This window comes from Pestalotiopsis fici, assembly GCF_000516985.1.
Source record: "Pestalotiopsis fici W106-1 unplaced genomic scaffold PFICI_Scf_2, whole genome shotgun sequence".
NCBI lineage: Eukaryota > Fungi > Ascomycota > Sordariomycetes > Amphisphaeriales > Sporocadaceae > Pestalotiopsis > Pestalotiopsis fici.
The window spans coordinates 906,823-926,287 of NW_006917092.1; the positions used below are offsets into that span (position 1 = coordinate 906,823).

General features: G+C 49.4%; 9 protein-coding genes across 9 annotated transcripts; 3 read left to right on the forward strand and 6 right to left on the reverse strand.

Moving 5' to 3' along the window:
- Window positions 1-168: 168 nt before the first annotated feature.
- On the reverse strand, window positions 169-1,167 carry PFICI_02459 (uncharacterized protein; the record flags this gene model as incomplete). Its single annotated transcript, XM_007831040.1, has 3 exons — window positions 169-405; window positions 476-846; window positions 918-1,167. 3 exons carry the CDS (start codon window positions 1,165-1,167, stop codon window positions 169-171), a joined length of 858 nt encoding a protein of 285 aa, XP_007829231.1.
- Window positions 1,168-2,186: 1,019 nt separating this feature from the next.
- PFICI_02460 (uncharacterized protein) lies at window positions 2,187-3,508 on the reverse strand (the record flags this gene model as incomplete). The annotated part of the gene is made up of 6 exons (XM_007831041.1): window positions 2,187-2,413; window positions 2,479-2,533; window positions 2,593-2,939; window positions 2,993-3,099; window positions 3,155-3,354; window positions 3,410-3,508. 6 exons carry the CDS (start codon window positions 3,506-3,508, stop codon window positions 2,187-2,189), a joined length of 1,035 nt encoding a protein of 344 aa, XP_007829232.1.
- A 698-nt stretch (window positions 3,509-4,206) lies between these two features.
- Window positions 4,207-5,265, forward strand: PFICI_02461 (uncharacterized protein; the record flags this gene model as incomplete). The annotated part of the gene is made up of 2 exons (XM_007831042.1): window positions 4,207-4,319; window positions 4,380-5,265. 2 exons carry the CDS (start codon window positions 4,207-4,209, stop codon window positions 5,263-5,265), a joined length of 999 nt encoding a protein of 332 aa, XP_007829233.1.
- Window positions 5,266-6,086: 821 nt separating this feature from the next.
- On the forward strand, window positions 6,087-8,258 carry PFICI_02462 (uncharacterized protein; the record flags this gene model as incomplete). Its single annotated transcript, XM_007831043.1, has 6 exons — window positions 6,087-6,258; window positions 6,323-6,372; window positions 6,473-6,547; window positions 6,613-6,823; window positions 6,911-8,009; window positions 8,069-8,258. 6 exons carry the CDS (start codon window positions 6,087-6,089, stop codon window positions 8,256-8,258), a joined length of 1,797 nt encoding a protein of 598 aa, XP_007829234.1.
- Window positions 8,259-8,563: 305 nt separating this feature from the next.
- Window positions 8,564-9,482, reverse strand: PFICI_02463 (uncharacterized protein; the record flags this gene model as incomplete). Its single annotated transcript, XM_007831044.1, has 4 exons — window positions 8,564-8,737; window positions 8,833-9,254; window positions 9,317-9,374; window positions 9,435-9,482. 4 exons carry the CDS (start codon window positions 9,480-9,482, stop codon window positions 8,564-8,566), a joined length of 702 nt encoding a protein of 233 aa, XP_007829235.1.
- An 889-nt stretch (window positions 9,483-10,371) lies between these two features.
- PFICI_02464 (uncharacterized protein) lies at window positions 10,372-11,874 on the forward strand (the record flags this gene model as incomplete). Its single annotated transcript, XM_007831045.1, has 1 exon — window positions 10,372-11,874. The coding sequence occupies one exon, from the start codon at window positions 10,372-10,374 to the stop codon at window positions 11,872-11,874; it is 1,503 nt and encodes a 500-aa protein (XP_007829236.1).
- Window positions 11,875-12,318: 444 nt separating this feature from the next.
- Window positions 12,319-13,660, reverse strand: PFICI_02465 (uncharacterized protein; the record flags this gene model as incomplete). Its single annotated transcript, XM_007831046.1, has 6 exons — window positions 12,319-12,423; window positions 12,494-12,673; window positions 12,732-13,115; window positions 13,176-13,253; window positions 13,305-13,457; window positions 13,520-13,660. 6 exons carry the CDS (start codon window positions 13,658-13,660, stop codon window positions 12,319-12,321), a joined length of 1,041 nt encoding a protein of 346 aa, XP_007829237.1.
- A 1,078-nt stretch (window positions 13,661-14,738) lies between these two features.
- On the reverse strand, window positions 14,739-16,116 carry PFICI_02466 (uncharacterized protein; the record flags this gene model as incomplete). Its single annotated transcript, XM_007831047.1, has 3 exons — window positions 14,739-15,090; window positions 15,140-15,719; window positions 15,771-16,116. 3 exons carry the CDS (start codon window positions 16,114-16,116, stop codon window positions 14,739-14,741), a joined length of 1,278 nt encoding a protein of 425 aa, XP_007829238.1.
- A 706-nt stretch (window positions 16,117-16,822) lies between these two features.
- Window positions 16,823-17,959, reverse strand: PFICI_02467 (uncharacterized protein; the record flags this gene model as incomplete). The annotated part of the gene is made up of 2 exons (XM_007831048.1): window positions 16,823-17,783; window positions 17,838-17,959. The coding sequence occupies 2 exons, from the start codon at window positions 17,957-17,959 to the stop codon at window positions 16,823-16,825; spliced, it is 1,083 nt and encodes a 360-aa protein (XP_007829239.1).
- Between the last annotated feature and the right edge of the window lie 1,506 nt (window positions 17,960-19,465).

Below are 19,465 nucleotides of genomic sequence, written 5' to 3' on the forward strand. Positions count from 1 at the left end.
TGAAAGAAACCAAACAATGCCTAGGATAATAACTTGAGATGCGCCCTTCGAGGTGTGGAATGCATTTGGACTACACTCGCATTGCTCTTGGCATGGTCTAAGGAGTAAAGATTTCAGAGATTGATAGAGATTGCTATTGTGGCTTTACTTCCCGAGAACTAAATTTCGCTATTTTAAAAAACTACCGTTGCATTTCGCCAGCTGCTCATCGTAATACGGTTGGAATCCAAGCCATCCCTTTTCCGGGCTTCCCACCTGCTGCGCAGTGAACTCGGCCTCTTCATCACTGATGATGATTTTCTGATGGCCGCTTCCCCGCTCTGCTGCATCGACCAGAAGCTGAGCATGACAAGTCTTGTCGAGGCTCAAGAACCAAAATGCCGCTTCATCTACGCTCCCGCCAACCTAGATTATTGGGCAAGGGTTAGCAAGACAAGCATGCACACAAAATAATTCCTAACCGACAACCACATACCGTGAGCAACCCATGGTTCTGTAAAATGGCAGCCTTGCCGTTCCCAAGCGCCGCAGCAATCCGCTTTCCTTCTTCGCGATCGAGGACTACGCCACCAAACTGGTTGTACACTGCATGACTCTTGTAAAAGCGCAGGGCGTCTTGGGTAATCATGTCCAACTCCCGTCCAAAGGCGCTGAAGGCCTTTCCATGAACGGAATGGGCATGACAGGCTGCATGGACATCAGGTCGGGCCTTGTGGATCTCCGAGTGAATGGCAAAGGCGGCGGCATTGATGGGCTCGTCGCCTTCCACTACTTCGCCGTCCTCATTGACGAGAATCAAGTCTGAGACGGATATCTGCGAAAAATGCATGGAAAGTGGATTCAGCCCTTGATTTGTGTTAGCCTTCGTCGTTATTTCGGGTACCCCTGAGGTAATGTGGTTCACAGAAACAACATACAAAAGTGGTCGGTCAAGATGGGGTCACGGACAGAGACATGCCCAGCAATGCCCTCGTCAAAGCCTCGGTCGGCGAAGACGCGAAAAGTGGCTGCTAGATGTTGCTTTCTGTACAGTCTCTCCTCAACCAGAGACTCAAACTTGGGGTAGGAGCGGATTCTGAGTTTCTTTCCATTCTTGGCCTTGCCCAGAGCGCCGGATGCGGAGTTGGTCTTGTCCTCGTGCTGAAGCACGGTTGCCGAGGGAGCCATACTGAGGATGGAAAAGATGGAGAAGCGGCTTTGATTGCAAATCGCGGACTCGATTCAAACGATAACGGATCTGATATTCTTGTATGCCCTCTTGCCTTGCGGGCAATGTGGCAATCTAGAACACGACCACAGGAATTTCCTGCTCGCTTTGACTATGCCGCTTGCTGGGGTAGGCAGCACGTCGATTGTCAAGCGACTTTAGAAATGGCGACATACCAATCCAGCCAGGCCAGCTTGCGTCTGCGCCCCTTGACCCCGCGTTTCTGGGCCGGATTCGGTTGTATAGTACGGGAGTAGACCATATCTAATACTCGACCCTTGATTGGCAAGTCCAATAGCTCGGGCTCCACTAATGTCATGTATCTGCTTTGTACGTCCGGGGAAACTCTGGCCAGTGGATGCGCTCAAGGTTCTTAAAAAGGCCGTTGGTCGCCACCCTTGAGACCGGGGTTTCGCAGGCCTTGAGCGAGATTATGTGCTTTACCACACGAAGAAGGAATAGTGATTGTGGTTAACGGTCATCTGGATTCCTTCCCTTGTGCGTCCATCTTGAACCAATGGCAGTTCGCACAATGAAGACACATCCTCCTTGCAGACAACAAGGGCAGCATTACTAGGCAAAAAAACAAGGGCTGGGGGAATCCGATCTATATGGTAGGACTTTTCAACTCAATAATGCTATGCTCCCAGGTTATTTCAGAGACGGCTAGAAACGAATGCACGCGCACAGTCAGCCTATCATGGGTAGGACTGTTTGATTGATAGCGTTATCTTTTTGCCTTTTTTTTTTTCTTTTTTTTTTCTTTTCAAATTCCATTTTGTTCCCTTCCCGTAGCATTTTTAAAATAGGTATGTGGAATAACAGATGATTATCAGATATTGGCCGAATGAACAGCCCCATGTCGGTACTTCTTTCGGTACTTCTTTCATACTACCCAATACTAACACAGTAATTTACCATTCCAGTCCATTATTGTTGGTGATATTTGACAGCAACGATCTGTTCTATGCTAGTCTTGCTAGTAAAGCTCCAATCCTGCCAACTGCCGGGCTCGTTTGGATAGCACTGGTTCTTGGATAGGCCTCTTGCTCGCTGCCTCAAAAGAAGGATGGTCTTCCGGAGGTGGGCGGGTCTTGCAGCGGAAGCTTGATGGATCATGCGTGGTGCACCATTTGTTATCCCAGCATTCCTTCAGACTCTTCTTGGCTTCTTCTGGAACTAGGTAGCTGGGCTTGTAGCAGACGTCTAAGTAGTTGTGTTAGCAAGTTTTGCATTTGTATTGAGAGAGATAGTATCCTAGGTCGGCTCACATGCAGCGAAGCGGGGATTGGTGGAAGAGGGTGGCGCGCCGTAGTGAATAGTTCTCTGCTTCATGGTCAACAAAATTCTGCTCTTTTCTTCGGGGAAATTGCGAAAATACTGACCGAGTCCCAAAGCATCAGGTCACCGGGATCCGCGCAAACTTTGATCCATTTACAGCCCTTTGACTCCAGCCATTTGCACATTTCCTCGTCGACAGCTTGCCATGCCCGCTCATTCCAACCCTCTCCCTTTTTGTGATCAAAGTGCTCCCACAGCTCTGAGTAATGGGCACTAGACCCGTCCAAGACCATCAGACCACCGTCTTCTGGGCCATTGGGGAGCAGATTCAAAATGCCCTGAACGCAGTCAAAAGTGGTTTTCAGAGGAGACTGATCGACATGAGACCAGGGAGTGAAGATGGCATCAGTTTTGGGGCGCTCTTTTTCCGGAATGGACAAGTTGATGCCGTCTAAAAGGTATTAGTCAAGTTGAGGCCGGGAGGCCGCGATGGCTTCTCCTTACCATATGACACAAGCAACTGCTGCGTTTTCCAGAGCTGCGCAAACTTGTCAATCAGCCCGGGCTCGGATTTCAGGTCCCAGACAAACTGTTCGTGAGTGATGCCGTACCTGAAAATATTGGTTAGGTGAACAGACATTGAAGTCGCAATAGATTCATGCGCACCGGAAGTATAGGCCACCACGAGTGTGCCAAGGAAGAAACTCAGCCTTTCGCGTGGAAGGGTCCTTGCGGTCAAAGCCAAGATTCCAGCTTTCGAGCCAATCATAGCCGCGATCGGCATACTCGAGGGCCTTTTCTTTGGGCACGGCCTCACGGACGACAGTCCATCCCTTGGCATGGAAGTCTTTGAGCCACTGAGGGGACTATTGGATAAATGTTAATACTCGGTCGATTTTTCGTTTTGTATGCTGTGCTTACACTGTCAGTGGGAGCAAGAGTGGGTCTTGGGCTCTCATCACTGTTACCAAGCACAATTGGCACGGTACTGCTTGACTGAGAAATGGTTTGAGGAGACATGTTGTGTTTTGTGTAAATCAATTGAAGTTTGGATGAATAGTATCGAATGATTACTACAGGAATCTATCTTTCTTGATTCGCATCGAAAATGAGCAAACGCCTCATCCTGACTTCTTTTTATCTCTCCAGTCGCGCCATTGTGCAACAGGCTCGTGGCAAGGCGTACCCGACATTGAGGTTCATGGCATCGTAAGTGGCGTCACCGTCAGAGGAATGAAGTGGAGATAGAGTGAGTCAGACGATATGTCATTGTTGTACAAGGCAGCTGGGCCAGCTGGTAAGTAGAATGCTGGGTTTGCCAGCACCTTGTGAGTTTCGCCGGTAGATTCTCAGATGTCGGCGTCTGACTTTCTCATTTAGCCACAGCGGCGGGTACGACCTGTGCAACATGGATTATGTGGGGTCCAGCGCTAGATTATAGCGACGTCCGTTCGCCGGGAGAACACCCGCCTGAAAAGACACGGAACCTGCGTGGAGGCGATGATCTGCGCATTCCTGAGCATGGAGGATAGATGGCGTATCCATGTAGATACACATGAGGGCGAATAAACGGTCCACAATTATGATTTGAGACACAGCAAGGAAAGGTGAAAGTCTTCCCATGAAAAGGCTCGTGATCGAATAGTACATACCTCAAACGACAGAGTCTTGTCTCTTCAGCTGCGTTGCAATTACTGAGAACCATAGACTTGGATATCATGGCGCCTTCTGAAAAAGTGGGCATCGTCTCTATTGGCGAGATGGGCGTTGGTGTCGCCAAGTTGCTTGTCGCCCATGGCTACACTGTTCTGACCAATATTACTGGCCGCAGGTATGTACCTAGATAGGCCATTTGTGTAGCCTTCGAATATTGTCCTGACAACTTTCGCAGCGAGTACACACAAAGGCGTGCCACAACGGCCTCCATTGTCCTGCTTGGGAGCGACGAAGACCTCGTCTCCCAGGCCGACTATCTGCTGTCAATCGTGCCGCCCCGTGATGCTCTAGCCACCGCCGAGCGCTTCGCAGGGGTCAAGACCAGCGGCCGTATAAAGCCACTTTACTATCTCGACCTCAACGCGACAAGTCCCAAGCTTGCACGCAAGACGGCCGAGATATTCCGTCAAAACGCGCCCGGCGTCAAGTATGTGGATGGCGGCATTATTGGCGGGCCGCCACGGGTCGTGGAGGAGCAAGACTGCACTCAGTCAGCAACGCCTACTGATATTGGCGTTGGCTGGGCGCGACCTTCCATCCCTCTGTCGGGTCCGCATGAGCTGCCAAATGAGCACTTGGCCAAGGTCCTCAACGTAACCCACGTAGGTCCAGAGGTCGGATCTGCTAGTGGTCTAAAGTGCTGTTTCGGCTCTATAATCAAGGGCCTCATTGCCATTTCCATCCAGTCCTTTAGCACGGCCGAGGCACTCGGGGTGTATGGAGAACTTCAGCGCCACCTGGAAATGTTCCAACCCGCGCTGCAAAAGAGCACGACAAGGATGGTGACAGAGATTCCGCCAAAAGCTGGTCGCTGGGTTGACGAGATGTGGGAGATTGGGAGGTGTTTTGGCGAAGATGGCGGATGGGACAATGTGACTGGTGACGAAGGGGCCGATGTGTACAAGCGCATCGCTGAAGTGTACAGGACGATTGCGGACGATACGGTGCTGGGCAAGGAGAGACCGGAGCACCGGGTGAGGGGTAAGACGGCCGATGATGTAGCGGTCGCTATTGTAGATGCCTTGAAGGGAGGGAAGGGTGCAAAGCCCAAGGACCACTGACTTTGAAAACCAATGACAAGAATAATAGTTGATAGATTACATGCATGGGCTACGACTGAATCACAGCTGAGCCCGAATGAAGATCCCCGTAGTGGTTACCTGTGGTGGACTTGCGTTGAATTCCTGAGACTTTTGGTACGTGAGCTACTTGAACCCCCCACTATTGGCAAATCCGGGACATACTCATAGGTAATGTAGGTACCTAGTATGCCAGGGACCTAGTTAGAGCAGAAGGCGCCGAAAGAGGGATTGAGTAGGTACCTATGATAATCACCCCCAAATTGATAAACTTTATCTGGTACTAAGGGATCCTGTATTCATGGCTTGTTGGCAGAATTTGCGCTGTTACCGCGTCGCAGTCAGTTATTACAGCTGATGATCGCCAAACGGAGCTCTGCTCGAGTGCCAAGTGCCGCGCACGGTCGGTCAGCCCGCGGCCATTTCGGTGAATCAACCACTGTAGCTACAGGTAGCTCCGCTACAAATCTCATCGGACTTTTCCCCACCATGCTGGAATTAGCCAGCACTTGCGCTCGCTATAGTGCCTGAACCAGTGCCTGAACCAGTTATTTTCTTCTTCTTCTTCTCTAGCAGTAGGTAGCAGAGTGACAAGCAAAGTGGGACGTGTTGCAGGCGATCAGCTTCCAAAATTACTCGCGAAGCCACTGCCAAGTCCAGTGGTATTATAGATCATGCTATTCTATATGACATATAATTGCCTACGTAACTTGTTTCCACATCGCAAAGTATATCTTTTAAGCTCTACATGTTGGCCCATTGCAGCATTTTGCATGTATCACTGAACGCGAGCATTGAACAAAATGCTCAGAGCCGCTCTTCATTTGACCACCGTGGTCGGCCTGCTTGTTCCATTTGGCCTAGCAGCAGGCGTTCACAAGCACGACCAATCATTTACTCCAGATTATGCGCTCCATGTTACCTACGAGAAAGTAGATGTCGCGTGTCGGACGAAACTACTCGGGCTTGTCAATGGTGAGTAATTGATTGCCGTAATGTGCTCATTGAACCAACAGCCGCGAATAACCATGATTGACAGGCACATCACCTGGCCCCCCTCTGTACATGAAAGAGGGCGAGACTACCTGGGTTCGGGTGTACAATGACCAAGAGGACCGCAACTTGACCATGGCAAGCCTTGACCAACAATGAACTACAGAGAAAACACGATTAATATTAACGACCATAGCACTGGCATGGACTGGCTCAGGCGACCGCCCCCTTCTCTGATGGTACACCTCAAGCTAGCCAGTGGGCAATTGCGGTCAGTCAAGCACATTCATTCGAAGGCGTCTCTATCTTTTGCACATCGGACTGACCTTACCATAGCCAGGACACTTTTTCGATTATGAGATTCAGCCACGCATTGGAGAGGCAGGGTCATACTTTTACCACTCTCATGTTTTGTTTCAAGCTTCCTCCATTGTCGGCCCCATTATCGTGGAAGAAGCTTCTGGCGAACCGCCGTATAGATATGACGAGGAGAAAATCGTCTTCCTCTCCGACTATTTCAATTGGACAGACGAGGCGGTCGTTGCCGGTGTGCAGATGCCTGTGCTCGATTGGTTCGTGTCTCAATAAATATGAATACTTACGATATCATGCTAATTTTATGTGAGGCCCGGAGAAGCTGGATCGCATCTCATCAATGGTGGAACCTATCCACCACTGGGCGCAGACGAGACGCAGACTGATGAGCCATGGCAAGAATCACCTGCCAACGACAAGTGTAAGCCCGAGGTTTTCCAAGTAGAGTTCAACAAGACATATCGTCTGCGCATGATTGGTGCGGTAGTAGCAAGCACGGTGAGCTTGGTCATAGAGGACCACGACAGATTCGATGTGATCAATGCCGACGGAGCTTATACCAAACCGGCCGAAGTCGATCGTATTCAACTTGGATCTGGGCAACGATTCGATGTCTTACTCAGAACCAAGACTGAAGATGAAGTCACACGGCTCGGGAAATCTCTGTTCTGGGTCCAGGTCGAATCCCGCTATCGCCCTGTCAATGTCACTTCTTACGCTTTTCTGCAGTACACCAATTCCAGCGTAGGGAACCGCACCGTGCCAGCATCAGCTCCAGCGACCCCGCCGTTGGAGATTAGCAACGACATTCAAGGCTGGCTGGAGTACACGCTCGAGCCACTGGAAGACAATGGTTTCCCGGCTGCAGACCAAGTGTCTCGCACTGTTTACCTCTACAGCTCCCAGATCTTTGCGAATAGCACACCTCCATTCTGGGCTGTCAACAATCGCACGTGGACCGATGAGAATCAGCATCTTGGCGGCACCCCATACTACGACATGGCCAATAACACGGGTACGCCCTACTTGGTCGATATCTACAAGAATGGAGAGGCAGCCATGCCCAACTACGATCTTGCTGTGGGGAAATATGGCGGCTGGGATCCCAACCTCAACGTGTACACTGCAAAGGTCGGAGAAATCATTGACGTGGTGCTCATCAACGAGCCAACTGGGACAGTCGGCGGTTTCGACGTCCATCCGTGGCATATTCACGGGGGACATGTGTATGATCTTGGCAGCGGCCCCGGTAACTACGACGCTGCTGCCAATGAGAAAAGGCTGCAGGGCTATCACCCCGTCTTGAGAGATACCTTGATGCTATACAAGTATGTCGACAGCAATCTCGTTGGTGAGAATGGCACGGTATATACACCACAAGGATGGCGAGCCTGGAGAATCAAGGTACAAGACGCCGGGTAAGTACAAACACGTCGCCATTTCTCGTAATCCCAGCTGTGACTGACAATTGTTTTAGGGTTTGGATGGTCCACTGCCACCTTCTCTACCACATGATCATGGGCATGCAGACAGTCTGGGTCATGGGCAATGCGTCTGAGATCACAGTCAATTCTGAGCCCTACGTGAAGGGTTATCTCGACTATGGAGGCAGTGCATACGGAAATGCGAGCTATGATCCGCTCGTATACCATCATTTCAGTGACTAGATGAAAATTCTGACCTCAGCCATTGAAAAGGAGATCATGGGATTGAAGGACTGTCTGAATGATGTCTGGGTTAAATCTAACGAGTGAAAAAGGGGAAATCGCGTCTTGAATTAATTCGAATTATATTACTCATCAACTTCGTGTTTCTAATTTCAGTTCTGGGCTCATGGCAACGTCACACTCCTTTTGAGAAGCTGGTTGTTTCGTCGTGTACAAGTGGCAACAGATCCATCCCTGGTTCTTAGTGCTCCAAATCACCAAATACTAACGGTAATCAGGTATGCAGACAACCAGTTATTGCTCAATTATTTCACATATTTCTGAGATGTTTCTTCGACGCTACACCCAAGTGCAATATCTGCCATTGTTTTTCGATCCAATTCCACCAGCCTAGCTACGAGTTCTAGCACCTGGTCGACCTTATCTTTCGGTATGCACAGTGCACCGTTTTCTGCTGGATCAAGTACAATAATATCACCCTGCGACTGAGGTTAGAAAGTCCACGACAATATCTCTGGCCGCCTGTACCTCACAGTCATGCGGGAAAAGGTTTCATTGGAAGCTTACAACATACCTCTGTAACCCGAGTTCCGCCAATGTCGATGGGCACGTTGATCCCATGCGCTTTGCACTGTCCTTTTGTAGCCACCAAACTTGTCGTTTTGCACCAGACGGGCATATCCAGCTCTTCTTTCAGATATTGAACGTCTCGAACTCTGCCATCTACCAAGACGCCCTTGACGCCTAGCTTATTCATGCGCGCCGCGTGGACACTACCCATGGTGGCCGTGACTGACCCTTGAGGTTGGCTGAGGACCGCAATTGTTCCTGGCGCCATGAGATCAGAGTAGATGGAGCCGGTTGGAATATTCGATGAGGCGGCGGGGCTCGGCAAGTGATCTTCTGGTCCGTGACCAGGAAAAGAAGGCGTCGTCTTGCTCACGAAAAGCACAGTCGTGGCTGGTGCTACAATCTTTCCGCTTGTTTGAAGTGGCACTGCTTGGCGATAAGCCACATGACTCGGCCCACTCGAGGTCCTACAGACCATATGTACATACCAATATCCGGAAGGAAGCCGGCATTTGGCACATCAAATTTAAGGAGGGCATCGGAGATCTACCATCAGTAATCGATAAGTGTCTGTATAAGTTGTCCAGGAAGTTGGGAACGACACACGTCGCAGGCGCTGTATTGGGCCAGCTCTTTCAGCTTGTCCGAAGCCATGTTCGCGTTTTGGATGATGAGAGATGAGAAGACCAAATTGTGAATAGGTGGAAATTAGCAAAAGGCAGAATGATCCTCTCGACGTGGCCTAAACTATTGTTTCCCTGCTTGGTCCAGGTGGACGTGGTGTGAATACGGCGTTCCCATGCAACTGCATGCATATACCGGTATACGGCTTTACCTGAGAACCAAGAAGGAGATGTCTCTGCAACCCGGTGTAGGATGTGTAGTGGAGTGTCGATTCTTTCGCCTTTACGGCGTCTCAATGTTTAACCGAGTGCCGTTTAGTGGTACAGTTGCGCCGAATCATCGGGCATAATGTTTGCAGGTGGGTCAAACTTTTATCAGAGACCAGGATACTGGCAGTTGGAGATGGTGGCACAGTAACACCCACTACAGGCACGCGGAACAATGGAGTCTTGGTATACCCCAATGTATACTTGCCCTGTCTTGACATGGGTGCTTGGAAGAGGGAGAATTGTATGTTTGTTAAACAGCGGAGGCGTTCTCCCATAGTTGATTCCCAAGGTCGGCAGAATCAATGGGCTGTATTTTGTCGAAACGGCGCAAGTACCCACCAACGTAGCGGACCAAGGCGGCTGAAATATCCTCAATCCAGTCCAGTTTCCTTTTCAAATCAGGGTTCGCAACTTTCTGCCTCCCGCTTCATTCATTTGTTGAAGCGCTTGGTTTGGAACATTATTGTCTACCAATCTACGTCCATGCACGCGGGAGCCGTCGCATCAACATGAAGTTTAACGCATTTGCACGTGCGGCAGAGGATCGGCCGACTCCTCCTGAAGTGGTTCGTATCATTGGCAACCATTCACCATTTGAGAGTCGCTGACATGAATTTTGGCAGTACAATTGGAAAATATATACCACCGCCATGGCTATCGCCATGAGCATCATGGTGTTTGGCTACGACTCCTCCTTCATTGGCAACCTTCTTGCCGTGGACAGTTTCAAACGAGATTTTGGACTAGACGGGGTTTCGACAAAGGAGAAAAATGATACAACGAGCAATTTGATCAGTGTATACTCTGCCGGCGCTTTTTGGGGCTCTGTCTTCATGCTGTTTCCGCTAGACTACCTCGGCCGGAAAAGCTCACTCGCTGGAAGCAATGCCCTGTTCGTCCTGGGTGCCATTCTAAGTACGGCGGCGAATGGAAACCTTGGCATGATGTACGCCGGGCGAGTCATTTGTGGTTTCGGGATTGGCGGTGCCGTCTCGGTTGCTCCGACGTATATCTCGGAGCTGTCCCCGCCAGCTATTCGCGGACGCATGACTGGCCTATTCGAGAGCTTTTACCAAGTCGGCTCGCTCGTTGGCTTTTGGATCAATTTTGGCATCGACCAAACCATTGACACTAAAAAGTCAATCGCCTGGCAGATTCCTATGGCAGTTCAGCTGATCCCACCTGGCATCGTCCTCCTTGCAATTCCGTGGCTACGGGAGTCCCCGACTTGGCTTCTCAAGAAAGATAGAGATGAAGAGGCATTAAAGGTATATTCATATATTCGCAACTTGCCTGAATCTCACCCTTACCTCCACGAAGATATCGCGTTTGTCAAGGCGCAGATCGAGTTGGAACGTGCCATCACAACGGACAATAGCAGGCGCGCGTCATTCATCGAATATCTCCGCTGTGTGTGCAAGGAGTCAGTACAAAAGGGCGTTCGTAATCGCTTTCTGTTGGTCATTATGATCACAATGTGGCAACCCTGGTGTGGTGCGGTAGCAGTGAACTATTACTCGCCAACCATTTTTAGGTCCATTGGCCTATACAATACCACGTTGTGGACTGGTATCTACGGCGTCATCAAGGCGGGCGCGTCTATTATCTACTTTACCGTCTTTATTGATAGATTTGGACGAAAGTGGCCCTGGATCGTGTCCTGTGTCGGCTGCTCGGTCTGCATGTACTATCTTGCTGGTTACGTGAGTCTTGCGTATCCTGTACAAGGTGTCCCGGAAACCGCGTCAGAGGTTGCCGCGGGAAAGGGTGCGACGGCCGCTATCCTCTTATTTGGCTTCATGTGGTCGTTTGGAGCCAATGGCCTCCCCCTTGTCATTGCCTCGGAGATCTTCCCGCCAAGCCTGCGCAGCGTCGCTGGACCCTTTGCATCCCTGAACGTGTGGCTTTGGTCATTTGTCACGACCAAGACGCTGCCTTACATGTATACGAGCATGGGATACGGTATCTACGTTTTCTTTGGCTGTGTGCTCATCTGCGCAGCCATCTATGCCTTTTTCTACATTCACGAGACGAAAGGTTTGCGTATCGACCAGATGGATGAGCTGTTTGGCGGTGTTGGTGGCCAGAAGATTGACTACGAGAAAGAAGTTACGGAAGTGGAGCATAAAGAGAATGTTCATACTATGAAGTGAGTGCGCAAAGGCATTACGGAAGGGAGGACAGTTGCATTTATCATTAGAGACAAGTACATATGGATTGCATATCTAGGACCATTTTCTATCTTCGTAAATATCCTATGAATGTTGTTTCGTGCCCGTCAAGATCATGAAAGATTGTACAGTGTTAAAGTAGAATGATTTACGCCGTAATGTCTATGAGTGCGGAGCGGTTTTCAAAAGCTAACAGGAGCCGTGTTCGTAGGACATAGCTCTTTATTTGTATGTCGGCTCCTAGTATAATCATCATTGTTGTACGAGCAGTGCGAAAGTGACTATTACTTTGACTGGCGAGTTGCAGTGTTGCAAAGTACTGAAAGCTATCATATTATACCATGTACCTATGCGACTACGTTAAGCTTGTAAGTTCAAATTCATAGATCCTGCACACGTGACCTGCATCATTATCTGACCGAGTTCTCACGCCACCGGCTGCTGCGAATACTGCTCAAACAATCCTGGGTACCACTTTTTCCCAACATCTGGATGGCTGAAGATACGATTTCGAAGTTGCGCCTCTCTGAACTAATCAATAGGTACATGTTAGTCTTTTTGGCATCAAAACGATGATTGGAACGGCCAAGTTCACACGTACACATGCGTATTGCGGAGATATCAGTTCACTCGGGACATCCACTGCCCGCTTCTTCTTGTCTTCGGAAACGGGGATCCTGGCGACTATGCTTGCAGCTGATTGCTCAAGGTCCTGTAGCCTGAGATCTAGCCTCACGGCCTGGAAATAGGGGATGCTATATCGTGTACAGCTCGTCGGCGCCTTTGCAGAGTCAATCAACCGGCATGGTTTGTTTTTGAATGGATTCCTTGCGACTTACTATGACACGATGCGTGGTTCCCGAACAAACTCCTCCAGTGATGGCTTCAAATCCTTGTGCGATGTTTATGACCAGACTGCCCTTGATGGGTGGAGCATCTATCCAGTCACCAGACTTGTTGAGAACCTGCAGACCGCCAACATTGTCCTGCGCCAGATATGTGAACAGACCAATGGAATCTTTATGAGGACCGACCCCTTGGGAACCTGGCGGGGCTTGGGGATATTTGACAAACTTCAACCGTGACATTTTGCCAATGAAGCTTTCAAAGGTATTTCTGGGGAGGGAAATGCTTTCCGCAGCAAAGCCCACAAACTCCTTGCTCACGCTTTCCATGGCTCCCATGTACCTCTGAACCAGGTCCCGCACAGATGCATTGGGAAACTAAGAACACGGTCATTAAAATTTGTACTGGATAGAGGATCAAAATAACTGCTGCAGTACCTGGCTTGGGCCTTCCAGCATTTGCCAAAATGGGTCTCCATCCTTGTATTCGGAGCACTCTGATCCAAAGTCAAATTGCTGAGTCAACTTGTTAGAAGCCTTCTATCATGGCAGTGATCGCATCCCTACCTCTCTCATATCAATGACCTTGGCGGTAGTCTCCCTTCCCAAAGACGTGTAGCCCAAGAATGACGGAGATTTGAGCATGTCGATATGGTTCTTGTCTTTGGAGGAGATGGCAAAGATTTCGGGCAGTCGCTCGTGAGCCTCTTCGATCAAAGCCTAGCTCAAAGAAGAAGTTAAGAATCTATTCGGCAGTAAGATTAGTGTTCATGACTTCTTACCTCGGCGCCGTTATTTACAAGATAGAGAAATCCGACATGAAAGATGGCATCACGAAGAACCGCCAGCTCAGCCTCCTTCGTTTGGGGGTTCTTTAGCCGACCAAAGTCAACTAATGGGATTGAAGAAAATGAGGTCGACATTGTTGCTCCTACGAAGTCGTTTTCAATGAAAGGTATATATCTAGGTGTGTATCATGAAAAAGGTGTTCTTGCGTGTGCTATGAGAACGACACACCAGGGGTACTAGCCCACATATTATAGTACATCAGTTTCTATAGCTTCAACCAAAGTCCCAACACCCAAAGTCCTCACTTGATTTGGTTCTGGGTAGTTCATGATTGCTTCACTGGCTACTCCTCTGCTCAATGTCTCTGGTTCATCTCCCGGTCCCTGTTTTGCCTGTGAAATGTGATGAGACAATAGATACCTGACCCACGACCTCCCATCACGCTCTCCTCAGCTAATTTGCCGCGGATTCCTGTAGTACTTCATGCAGCGATCCACTATCCTCAACATCTTTAACGTCACATTCCGCATCGGCTTTCTGCATGCATTTCAATCGTCGTTCCGGGGTAACAGGGATGTCGGAATAAGCGACCGAGACGTTATCCCGAATGTCCAGCCGGCGGTCCCACTTGATCTCCAATTCTCCGGTGTGATAGCATGCTGGTCACTGAGGGCCCAGTGGGTAGCTCGGTAGCATAATCACTGGGGAGAGATCTGCAGAGCATGGGTAATTGACCAGGTTGAATCTGGATGCATGACCAAATGCTTTGTCTTCTGTGAATTACTCCTACGGTGATGACTCTGTATGTAACGTTTACGCTGACCCCGAATTGGCTTCTATGCTACAACTCACTGCATTCTTCTCATCGATCCCTGATCTTGACTGTGACCCTAGTCATTAAGACAGTTCAACTTGGGCTCCACGGCAAATGACCATTTTGTTATAGTTTGACCGGATATTTCGTCCGAATTCTCTCCCCGCGGTAATAGAATAGTAGGGTTATGGGCAAACACGCCAGCGATAGCAGTGCCAGAAGCGTATTACCCCAACCTAAACCTAATTTGTCATACAAGCTCTGGCCGCAGAGTGGGATAATAGCAGCGCAGATGGATCTTAGAATCACATTTGCTGCTATTGCAGAGGCCGCATAGGTCGTGAACACGTCAATGAGATATGCCAAAGGCGCCGTCTACCAGGACGTTAGTAAGCCTGTCATACTATCTTCTCAGGCAACTCGTGACTCACAAACACAATAGTCAGCCCTATTGCAGCAAAGGCTGTTCCTATCATGGGAACAATCCAATGAACTTGGGCTTGAGCAGACCATCCATACCAAATGAGGCCCAGAGATAAGAGTAGACCACCGGGTACCATTAGCGGGAGTCGGTCCTCCGGCTTAAAGCTGCCCTTCTCGAGACGTTGGGACACAAAGTGGTTGGTCCAAAGGGTGTACAAGGCCTGGCCAATGATGGATCCCACGCCCCAGCCCAAGTAGACAAGTCCGGAGATCGCTGTAGAAAACCCATATTGGCCCTCAAAGACCTCTGTAAACGTTGTGAATAAACTCATGTCCTTGTTAGTATTGGAGCTATGCGCGGCGAAAGAAATCTCACATAAACATAATAGTATAAACCAGTGAAATGTAGAGACAAAGCAGAAACAGGATCAGTGAAGTAAACAGCATCTTCGTGGGTCGAACAATAGAAAGCCAAAGGCGATGTCTCGCAGTGACGTTTTTCTGAAGACGCGGTTGCAAGTTTGAGTGTCCCGTCTTTTCCTGGAGCTTCTTTGTTTTTCTGGCAAGCAACACCGGCGCAAAGGTCTCTTTCACAACGATGGCGCTGATTAGCAAAACGGTACCCGCCATGATGGCAAGAATCCAAAAATTCCACCTCCATCCCAGGTAGGCGCTCACGAAGCCTCCAATCGTGGGTCCGATGACGGGACCAACCGTCAGCCCGGCCATCCAAATACCCATGGCGGTCCCTCGCTGAGCGGGCTGTACCATGTCGGCAATCGTGCCACCTCCCAAAGCAAATGGGGCGACACCAAAGCTGCCGGCGAGGAAACGAAAAACCATCATTGAAGCCATGTTTGGCGCAAATCCGCAGGCGATATTCCATATCAGGAAGCCTCCGTTACCAACGAGGTACGCTGGTTGTCGACCATATGCTTCCGATAGTGGTGCAATTACTGGCCGAATCAGCATGGTCGGGCTCAAAGAACAGGGGAAATTAAGCTTACAGAGTGGACCGAGTGCAAAACCGAGAACATAGACCGAAATCACAAAGCTTTGCAAGAGGTTGCCGTCGGAATGAAATTCTTGCATCAAGGTTGGCACACCTGGCGCTGGTATTGTTGCGCCCAGCGCCGTCAGCAAAGTGTTTGCAGAGACAACAGATATCATGATCCATTTTCGCCGCAATGACCAATTCTTTGGGTTTTGGTCACATATCTCCCAGTCGACGTTATCTGGGTCTGCTGAGGACGTTGCATGCTCCTCCGTACTTGGCTGTTCTTTCGAGCTCCCAATCTGTGTTCCGTCGGCTGGCATTACTGATTCTCGACATTGGTTGTTAATGGACGTCATATTGGGGGTTTGGGGCAGAATCTTGAAGAGTGGACTGCAATTCAAATATCAAGCTATTTCATTTATACGTATTCCTATTAAAATGTAAAGGCATGTATACTACACACACAATTATCAATGTAATCACGAGAGAAACACTACACCACATCCAATCGCCCTATCTCCAGCGCCCCACAGCGCAACTGTATGCGGTAGTAACGCTGTCATTACAGTGCATTAGGGCCACTTTACAGGCGACACTACAGGGTTCCGGCTAAATATCCCAGTACACAGCTTGGGATCTTCCAACAAGCTAACGGACATGCACTTCCAGCAACTCGAACACACGCACATCGTGTTATTTGTTGCTCACTTGTACGGTGGAAAGTTTCATGTAGCTCAAATTTACACCGGCGCGTGTGTTTTTTTTCCCCCTCTTTTTTCCACCCTCAGTAGTGCCCATTGTCAGATGCATTCCAAACATTGGGCGCAAGATGAATTAGCATGGCGTCCGAGGCAGGCATTGCATTCGAAGCACTAGTTGACGCAGAGTTGCTCTTGATAGACCTATGCTACATGATATACTACTGCTTGTGGGGGGAATGAGAAAATTGCCCAGGAGATGCGCCAATCAAGAGTTTGTTGTCGGCCAGCAGAAGTGCGCACTCAGACTGTATGCTAAGGAAAACCACGGATCTTTTCCCATCAGCCACGATGACTCTCCCAATCATTCGTACCGATAACAAAAAGGGCCCTCATAAGGCAGCATCAGATCTTTGACCTGCTTGTCATCACTCAACGGTCCCCAGGTAAGATAGTCGCCAAGCGTCAAGTCCCGCGACGGAGGAACATTGGACAAGGTCATGGTGCCGTTGAGTGCAAATGCTCTCGCCTCTAGATCTGCGGATTGCCACTGCCACCACACGTGGTCGACCTGGGCATGGTGCAGGAAGAAGGCAGGATCCGTGGGGCTGGTGAACAGATCCGAGCCCACGCCGCCCATGGCAAAGTGGCCACCACCGTGAGGACCGAACCAACTCGCGCCCTCCGGGCTGGACAGAGTGTTCTGAAAGTCGCCCATGGTGGTCTGGTTCAAAAGTTCGGCAATACTGCTGTAGTTGTTATTCACCCGGAGGGCATAGTCATTCAGGTTACGCTTGAAGCAGCCAGGGGAGTAGTCAAAAGAATCAGAGGGCAAAGAACCATTGACATTGTCGGTAATCAGAGACTGTGGGAAATCGCGGTAGGGCGTAGTATAGTTCATGAAGGGACCTGCGAAGACGCAGCCACCCCCGGTGCCACTAGGGTAGGTCTGGTTGGGTCCCGTATAGAGAGTCTCGTTGGTGAAGACGCCGTCGCTCCCGAGTGAGTACGGGCTGCCATCAAACAGCGTCGACTCGCGCAGAGGCTTGTCCGTATAGGCGGGCCAGTCCCAGTACGGCTGGGTACCATTGAATCCGCATTCTTCTTGGAGAGCCTTCTCATACAGCCGGACGTACCCTCGGTGCCAGGGCAGGAAGATGGCGTCGAGATGGATGGTAAAGGTATAGTTGATGTGTGTTGCGATAAAGTCGGCATGTCGGCTCTTTGCCCCCGGGTACACTGTTGGGTCCAGCTGGGAGGGCTTATCCATCAGACACTGCACCGCGTCTATATATGCTTTACGATCCTCCAGTGCCAGGCTTGACCTATCCATTTTTTGAGCTTTGAGGCTTTGCTAAAGATGGGTATAGAACACATACCACTCTCTTCGTACTTGTATATTTTCTTCGGTGCATTCCGCCGGATATGTTGCCAATACCGGAGCAACTTGGCTGAAGGTGGCCAATGCCAGCAATGCTATTATTGACATGCCGGACAACATGATGACGAGTATTCACAAGATATTGGGTCGATAGGTCGAGAGTGTGTCTCAATACATAAGGTAGCGTTGGGAATCAAGCAAGAAGCGAAGGCGACTTGAACATCTGCATTCACATCGTGACAGCAACGGGATTCCTTAAATAGAGGAGTGAATAGAACACTACTGTTCACCAAACTATGAACTGTAATGTCCTACCCCAGAAATAATTATCCGAACAGGTAGATGGGTGCATGTCGGGATGTAGGCTAGAGGTGACTAGATGGTAATCTTACCAATCAGCCGGCCCAATCTTGCAAACCAACCACAACCATCCTGCTGCATCAACTCCATAGCCTGCCATGCCTACCATCGAGTCCCTTTCCCCCTAGCTTCACTATAAGCTCGGGCTTTGGAATGATAACATTGCAAATCTGCGGGTGTAAGAGTTGGCTCACTGGATGTCGGCGCTTGCCGCTTAGGACGTGCGTACGCTAAGTTTGTAGTGCTCGCGGGTTGGTCCCTATAGTGACATAAATGCTGGACGTTTAATGCAAGGCCCTTCTCTATGGCTTGTACGACTTTCCGCATGTTAAGCTTAAAATTTTAATTCAAAATTATACCTTATGTAATTCTTGCCCTTCAAAATTACATATATGTCTTTCTTGAGTGATTATACACTTGACATGCGCCATTGTGTGATCTTTTGCTACATACCTACTCAGAGCTGTCCATGTCTTGGTCCCTCGATCAAACCGTACCTCAACAGTTGCGGCCCACCTATCCCCGTTTGACACTGCGTACAGCGCCAATACTACCTCATCTCTTTGAAAAAAAAAAAAAAAAAAAACTGCTGGCAAAATATCGCCGAGAGAAGAACCTGGAGAAAGACCGTTGTAGTGTAGATCTGGAGCGAGATGACAAGGGTTCCGTGCTTCCCCGCAAAGGGGAACAAAAAAAGAGTGAGAGGGAAGGGTCTTCGACTCCCCGGCTTTTCGCGTAAAGCTTTAAGAGCAATACGAGATGCACTTCTCAGCACGATCAAGAAGTGGGAGGTATTCTTCTTCTTCAATTGAGCTGCTGCAGCAGTCTCCTGTCAGTCCCTTGACTCACTGATCGCTTGCACATGGTGCGGGTACGAGCTATTTCGCCTGTAACCTCATACACATCATATAATCCACTAATAAGAGCAAACCTAAATCTTTCACGACTGGACGCCATTTGGATCCTCCTCTTCTGTCTATCCTGCCCCCATTTCCCGTGGCGGCAGCTCGTGTATATCATGTCTAGCATACATACAGGCTTTGGATAGATACTGTGCTATGCATACTCTAGGGCATGGTGGTAATTTGATGCAACTTGGGCCCACTACGCAGTGAGACTCGACCTCTAAAGGAACTATGCCCCGAGGCTTGGGAGTTGACAATGCTAACATTGCGCGACCCAATATTGATTTTCAGACTATGATTATATTTGATATACTGAACTAGGCAGTCAATTATGTACCTTCCTGTTGACTCTCATGGGGTG